The 8,422-nt window shown below is 38.8% G+C and overlaps 1 protein-coding gene across 1 annotated transcript; it reads left to right on the top strand.

Annotated features, from left to right (window-relative positions):
- Positions 1-1,502: 1,502 nt before the first annotated feature.
- On the top strand, positions 1,503-3,173 carry LOC121645529 (zinc finger BED domain-containing protein 5-like). Its single transcript, XM_041994019.1, has one exon. It carries the CDS (start codon positions 1,503-1,505, stop codon positions 3,171-3,173), a length of 1,671 nt encoding a protein of 556 aa, XP_041849953.1.
- The last annotated feature ends 5,249 nt before the right edge of the window (positions 3,174-8,422 follow it).

The raw sequence follows: 8,422 nt of genomic DNA on the forward strand, positions 1-8,422 counted from the left end.
CTGTCACAGCAGTAACGTTCAAATGGGGTTATGAACGTGGTCAGAAGAGAAGATTCCTTGGACAGGGAAATCTGACAAAATCCAGCATTCACATCAAGCTTAGCAAACACTTTGGCTTCTGCTAACTGTCCTACAACTGATGGTAAAGGATGTTTCTCCCTCATGATGGATTTGTTGAGCTCAGTGAGAGCTGTACAAATCTGACTCGTATGTTTGGGCACCACGACCATAGGAGTGCACCATTCTGTGGGTTCCTCCAGCTTTGAGATAACTCCCTGCTGCGCCATGCGACCAGCTTCACTTTAACCTTGGATAAAAGAGAGAGAGATGCCCCAGGTGCTGAGAGGGAAAAGGGCTTTGCACCTGGATTTCACATCACTTAGTGGTGTGTGAAGTCCATCCACCACAAAAACCTCCTCTTTTGTTGTTTTATTGTTCTAAGTGAGAGTAGGAGCAAACTTCCCTGTCACGTTCAAAGATCCTGGTCCACACAGAACCCTTCTTGCACTCATCCGTTTGTTGTGCTGTCATTGCCGACAATGATTAGTTGAGATTGCAGTAATGTCTGCTCCCAAGTTCATTTTGAACATTGTACTGTGATTGTCCTTGTTATCATGTCTGTCATCCACTGACTTTCTACTACATCATCTGACAAGGACTAAGAACACAATGCCATCATAACTGTATGCGGTCACTATGGCCACATTGGCTCCTCTAAATTTTTTGGCTCTGCAGACACTAGCATAAAGTTTTTCCTGCAATGGATGCACACCGCCACCCTTGCTGGACACTGTTGTGGTGAATGCCCCTTAGTGTCACCAGATCTATTGCATTGAGTTTGTTTTTCCTGCTGTATCTTTTTTGAAAGCTGAGCTGCTTCAAACTTTGTTCTGTTTGGAATGTGCCCCACTTTGCTGCTACACTCTGTCGAGCTGAGCATTTATGGTTTCTGTTTTAAAGTGAGTTTTGAGCATTTCCTATTGCTTTTTCACTTGCTTGCTTTGTCGAGCTCCGGTAATGGCATTCTCTAAAGCAGCCTTTCTCAAAGTGTGGTCCCCGGACCACTAGTGGTCCGCGAGCGACCCCCAGTGGTCCCAATGTGAACAACTTAACAAAAATTTATTCAATTTGGCTGTTTGGAAGCATCATCCGACTTTTTGATAGCAAAACGATTTTATGTCCAAATAACTATGGATCAGTGGCTTAGGACAGGGTCACTTAAAAGAAAACCAAATGAAACATCTGATACAGCTAGAAAGGTGCAACGGCTTGATACAAATCCAAGGAACAAAGCTAACATTGCCGAGGAGGATTTGATGTTAGCAACTTCGTCAATATCGGCGGCAAGCTATAAACATTGCCATGAACGTGGAAAATCCGCCACTAAAGTTAAAAGAAAATACCACCAAGACTATATACAGTTCGGTTTCTTTTGGACAGGTGATGAAGATGATCCCAAACCGCATTGTGTTTTGTGCTACGAAACTTTGGCTAACGAGGCTATGAAACCTGCAAAGTTGAAGAGACATCTAGAAACAAAACACAAGGAATACGTGGGAAAATCTGTTGGATTTTTTGAAAGAAAATGTGACGAACTGAAGAAGCACACAATGAAGGAGGCCTCACAGTTTTTTGCACCTGGGGAAAATGCAAAGGCTACAGAGGCTTCATACAAGGTCTCCCTCCTGATCGCCAAAGCAGGAAAACCTCATTCAATAGGTGAGAATTTAGTTAAACCAGCTGCAAATGTGATGGTCAACATATTCTTTGGGGGAAAAGCCTGTGACAAAATTAACAGGATTCCTCTCTCCAATGACACTGTTCAGCGGCGGATAAAATCTATGGCTGAAAGTGTGGAAGACCAACTGGTGACACGTTTACAACAAAGTCAGTTTTTTTCACTACAGCTGGATGAGTCCACTGATGTGGGAAATGAAGCCAACCTGCTGTGTTTTGTGAGATACATTTATGCAGGCGGAGTACATGATGAATTTCTCTTTTGTCGTTTGTTGCCGACCAACACCAGGGGAGAAGATATTTTTCGTTCTCTCAATGATTTTATTGTGAAAAATAACCTGGACTGGTCAAGATGTGTCGGGATTTGCACCGATGGTGCAACTGCAATGACGGGAAAACAGAAAGGGCTAGTAGCGCGTGTCCAGGCTGTAGCACCAGCTGCAGCAGCAACACACTGTTGCATCCACCGTGAACAACTTGCCGCAAAGAAAATGCCACAGAGCTTAAAATCAGTTCTGGATGAGTCTGTGAAAATAGTCAACATGATCAAAGGTAAATCTCTGAACACACGTCTTTTTAAAACTCTGTGTGAAGAAATGGGGAGCGAACACACAAAACTCCTTTTTCACACAGAGGTTCGCTGGTTGTCGCGTGGAAAGGTTCTCACCCGGCTGTTTGAGCTGCGAGACGAGGTGATGTTATTCTTGCACCCCAGTAATGAACTGCATGACAGAATGCATGATTTCCAGTGGCTTGCAAAGTTGGCATACTTGGCTGATATTTTCAGCGCTCTCAATAGTTTAAATGTGGCGCTGCAGGGGCAAACTGTGACCATCTTCGATGTCCGAGACAAAATAAAAGCCACATGCCTGAAGATGGAATTGTGGTGTGACCGTCTGGATCGCGGAGAATTTGACAACTTTCCGACACTCGCTGATTTTCTCCTCACTGCGGGAGAGAATGTGGATGAGAGCACTGTTGCATCCTTCAAGAAACATCTGCAAGGCCTCCACTCTCAGCTGGGAATATATTTCCCAGAATTAGAAGCAAGCTGCGAGTGGGTCAGATATCCATTTGGGGACAAAACGCACATCCAGGAAATCAGTTCCAAGCTCTCACCGAGAGAGGCTGACAGCCTTGTGGACATTGCATTAGATGGGACATTAAAGACAACTTTCACGGAGAAAAGTTTAACTGACTTTTGGCTCTACATCCAACCTGAGCATCCTGAACTCTCTGACACTGCGCTAAAACTGCTGATGCCGTTTCCATCCACCTACATCTGTGAAGCCGGATTTTCTGCACTTGTTGGCCTGAAAACAAAGCAGCGCAATCGAATTAGTGTGAACTACGATATGAGACTGAAACTCTCAGATTTGGAGCCAGATATTGCTTCACTTATGGCACAGAAAATGCAGCACCATTCCTCACATTAAGATGGTAAAAGAAAACTGGGTACAGATTTAAAAATCGTAAAAGCTGTGATTTTATTATGTAAACTGTTTAAGCTGGCATGTTGTTTTGGGGGCTGTTTATAGTTAGGTGGTCCATGAGTGTTTCTTGTATGGGTTAAGTGGTCCTTGTATTAAAAAAGTTTGAGAAACACTGCTCTAAAGTTAACTCAGGGTCCATTTGTAATCGCTTTGATAAGCATTTCTTTCTCATGGGCTCGACACACAGGAGGCGACGTGGCTCCTTCTCCATTCATTTCCTGTGGAACCTGTGTACTGGCCTCCTCCAGCCAGGCAACAGGTGACATTCGTGCATGTGAAATTTTGCTATTGTTCATTTAGACGTGAACACGGGATTTGCGACACAACACAAGAAAATAGTAAAGTGTTCAATTTTTGTCGCTGTCGCCTGGCACTACAGCCAATCAGCGAGGGGCTTTATGGACTGACCAATGAGAGCAGGCTAGACAGTGCAGTCAACAAACACCTTGAACATGGAAGAATATTTTAGTTGAATAAAAGGCAGCCGCATGGCCCCACAGTGAATTAGTCCAAACGTACGTTCTGGATTTATCTCGATCAGCCTTGAGGTCCATGAAATGATCATATTTACGATGCTGTTTACTATTTTGTAAACTCGGATGAACCCAGGGTTGTCTTTCTTTTATTACCTCAGGGACTGGTTTGAAAATGTCAAAATCCCCACCAATATCTTAACCAATCAAATTTCTTGGAGAAAAGCAATCTTAGAGTGCGATGCTTGGCACTGCTGCTGTCACTGCCGTTTGTCGTGTCCCGTGTGTTCAGTTTCATGAAGATTGCGATGAGTTTCGCCTGTCACTGTCGTTGGTCGCTTCCCATGTTTCAAAGCCCATCAGGCCCACAATCAGCCTGTCTCCCAACATCTCATCATGCAGGGCACCATAACCGCAGTGCTCCGCTAGACAGTTTAGTGCCGTATTAAAGCTGTCTGTAGACACTCCTGGTTCTAGCTGCCTCTGATTAAATTTCGCTTTCTCAAAGATTATGTTTCAGTGAGCTACAAAGTGAGCATTCAGTTTTCTTTTAACAGTTTCATATCCACTCACTTCCTCAGGGCTCAGGTGGAGGGAAACCAATGTGTCCTCTGCTTCCTGTCCCATACAGCAAATTAAAGCACTTGATTTTTGTCCACTTCTATCTCCAAACCTGATGGGATATCTTTTCAAATGTTTAAGCCACGTCGCCCAGTCCTCTGCTTTAAACAAAAATTTTTCCGGCAGTGAAACCTGGAACTGGCTGATGCTGCAGTCTGCTGTTAGCAATCACCAGCTAACTAGCTGTCTTCTCAAGAAGAGATACCTTAATATTTCCACTACATTAACAAATACCGACCTGACACAGTAAGTCTGTTGGGATGCAGTCATCTGGTGATGAAGACACATAAAGTTAGGAAGAAACACAATTTTAAATTTGTTCACTAAATAATATATATATATATATATATATATTAGGGACCAAAACGTTGCATAAATAAGGACTTCCAGACAAGAAGCAGGGCATAGAATGGCATAGTTTAAATTAATTAATAATAGGGTTGCATTTAAATGTAGTAATTTCAAGGGCTGTGGCTAACTCTACTCTATCACAGAAACATGTCTATCTTGTTTCATGTGTTGTTTAATTAATAGTTAATGAGAGGTGCTGTTTATTTTTGATCCTAACAAAGTTGAATTTCATCTTTGTTTTTTTTTTTGTTTGTTTGTTTGTTTTTTTGTCAAGAAGACTTGGTGAAGTTTGGCACAAGCTCACAGGCTGTTGCTTCAAAAGTCCAAATCATCTCGTACCATTTGCTCCATATGGCAGCACAACACAAAACTCCAGACATCATCTCCCGTTTCAATCAAGTCATTTTCTGCCACATGTCTTCCATCCTCCCAAAGGCAAAATGTGGGTACTCACCAGGAGGAAAAGTAATTTGACTCTGTCACTGGGCCAAAATTAGCCTCTCAGAAAGTGTGCACATACAAACTCTTGCACACAGACTTGAAAGACATCACCTCGTGTTAAATAAAAAAAAAAATAAAATAAAATAAAATAAAATCTTTGTAGAACCACAGAAGTTCCTCATATTTTCCTAATTATGTGCCCTTTTCCAACTGTAGAGAGAGATAAAATGCATGTCAAATTGACTGCATGCAAACATGGGCCAACCGAATGCTTTATTAAACATTACCATCTCCTGCAGTGAGCCTTGGTTTTCCAGGGCATCTGTTCTCCTTGGCACTTGATGTACAACTAGCACACTTATCTTACACTGAACACAATACAGCACATTTTACAGCAATGATAAATAAACATAGATATTCCATAGACTTATAATCAACCCCATAGTTCCTTCAGGTGACACTGACTGTATTTTTTATGACACAATTACCTGAGGCAATGTTAAATAATTACTGAGCTTTTGAGAGGATTTAATTGACTTATGGAGAGTCCACTTCACTTTCAACTCATTCATTGGTCAAAAACAATGTACAACTAATTAAATTTAAGCTCCAAATGCAAATAGGTGGAAAGACAAAAAGTGTCCTTGCTGAGTGTTCCTGCATGCACTCACTCAGAAAAACAATTTCTGTAATATAGAAGGTCTCTGTATTCTCCTTAAAACAATGTTTCCTTTATTCTAACCAATTAATGCAAATTAAAATATTGAAAGCAGCTTAATAATGTTGCAAGCTGAGCAATAACCATTTTGAAAAGGTATGATTTACAGTGGTGTTGGCTTCATTTGGCTTTTCCCAAAGAATATGCTGATTTTATCTTCAGCTTTTTTTTCTCAACAGTTGAAGTTATTTTTTTTCAGATCAGTTTTCCACAAGCATGTTCAACCCGCATTATTGAAAATCATAAGAAAATGGGATTGTATCATTTAGAATTACAAATGCTATGGCAACAAATTACACATTTTACGGAACAATTTTGAAAACAACTGTGCATGCACTTCATCCAAACATGTGGGATTGTGGGATGCACAAGTTTCAAGTTTTTAAATAGATTTTTATCTATGGAAAAAAACAATTAAGATACATAAAACCAAGGCAGGGAAGGAAAAATATATATATATAAAGATCACAAATATACCAGTTACAAATATACCGGCCATGTTCCTTGCTCTAAAGTCATGAATGAAGCACTGAATGTCTATGTCCCTGGAAAAGTAGTTATAGTGCAATTTCTGGGCCAAAACTATTCTTTTTCTTAGAGCAGATCAGCAGTACACTACATATACTATTTCCCTTGGCCCCCATAAACCTCTTTAAAGTGTCAGACATTTTATTTGTGTACATTTGTCAACCAAAAGGCACAGTTAGGTGCATAGAAAGTTTAATTTTGAATAGGGCAAAAGTTTTACAGGGACAAACTTTCCAAAATATTGACTACAACTGCACCTGTACAACATACTGGTCGGTTATGGTTCCCTACATGTCTTTAAATGAATAAATGAACAGAAATAGATGCAGCTCTGTGTAAACAAAACTAGTTTCAAATTAACAATGTGTTTAAGGTTAAATTGAAAATAAATATAATTTCAAATTATCCCTATAGGTTGCATGATGAAAGAACGTTTTATTGTATATAAGAACTTGTGGTTCTTATAATTATTTATATTCAAATATACATGAGCTGTAAGCTGTTTACATGTATTGATTTTCAACAAATACTGTGTATAATTTTCCTGTTGTGACATTTATAGTCCTTTCTAGAAATCCACTCCAACAGAAGGTTGAAGAAAAACAGGTGTATGTTCATGGAAGTGGATCCTAATTTCAGTTTGATCTGTAGAACTATTTTCTATTACATCTTGAGATTCGTACAGTTCCCCTTTCAACTCTTAATTGTGTTGTAATTGAGCTGTCAGAGGGGCAGTGGGGTTGGTAGTAAAATTATGGGTAAACACTTTCATAGTTGAGGGGGGATTCAGAACTATGAAGACGCTATTCACTTGTTTTGTATTTTTACATTAAAATAGACCAGAGGGATTGGATTGTGATATATGCTTTGTTGGCAAACTGTAATAAATTCTTCAAAGCTTTGATATGCATTTTGTATATATTTTTATTTGAAGGGTAAGCAACTCATCAGATTAAATTAAATGTAATTAAACTAAATGAAAAACAACTTTGTTTATCGCAGTAGGAAATTTCAAAATTAAGACCAAACTATGCCAAGAAAATGAGAAACAAATGTAGAAATATGATGCATTTTCATTAAAATGACATATATAACATATAAATGACATATCTGTTGTCTACATTTTAACAAAACTACATGTGCCTCAATAAAAAGTGTTATTTCATGAGGTGACTTAATTAACAGACATGATTAGTCTGTTGATGTTGATTGCAACACCAGGAGAGAAATTAAGTTTAATATGCTTTCCTGTGCAAGAAATTTCTTCAAGTCATGTTTATATGCATGTATGTTAGTGAGTGCATTCACATCTGCAAGCAACAGAACCCAATAACAACACTTTTCAGTAATGTGCAATGTGAAAAATAGGGGGGATAAATCATATTTTATGTATCCATCAGCAAAAAGTGACTAAATTGAAGAGGCAGTGTGATGGATGCAAGAATGAGCAAGTTTGCTTTTTTTCCCACTTTCATTTTATTTTTCCTACTGTAATTCTCATTTCTCTACTTCTTCATTGGCATTTTAGTGACAGCTCAAGCCATCACTTGGTCATACATCAAGCAAAGTACCCACTTTCCAATAAAACCAAATCAGTGTTCACTTGGATGTAAATCTGAAGAAGTTTGAGTTTATTGAAAAGAACTAATAAATAGTAAAGTCTGCAAAATCAAAGGTTGAAAAATAAATAAAACTGATTAAAATTAAAGTCTGAAGAATTCAGATGTTGATATCTTCAGACTCCTGAGATTTTAAGGATTTAACCCATTATGACTTTAAGTGATATTTGTGTGCTTTTGACTGACCTCAGGAGTAAAACAAAATACAAAACTTTTTTTTTTTTTTTTTTTTAACTAATAACTGATTTACAAATAATGATAAAAATGTGGCAATGTGGGTCATTTACATTTAATAACAAAGTTTAAGGGCTTAAAGGGCATCATTCTTATGCCTAGTTTCTTCAGAGGGGTATAAAACAATTTCAAAAGGTTGTGTTGGACTTTGAGATTTCCAGGAGATTGTCTTTTTTTCCTATAACAAAACAGAAGCAATAAAAAAGT

The sequence above is a fragment of the Melanotaenia boesemani genome, chromosome 9 (assembly GCF_017639745.1).
Source record: "Melanotaenia boesemani isolate fMelBoe1 chromosome 9, fMelBoe1.pri, whole genome shotgun sequence".
Taxonomy (NCBI): Eukaryota; Metazoa; Chordata; class Actinopteri; order Atheriniformes; family Melanotaeniidae; genus Melanotaenia; species Melanotaenia boesemani.

Excerpts from the sequence above, each read along its gene's own strand:
- LOC121645529 (XM_041994019.1), top strand. The coding sequence starts at position 1,503 with ATGAAACCTGCAAAGTTGAAGAGACATCTAGAAACAAAACACAAGGAA.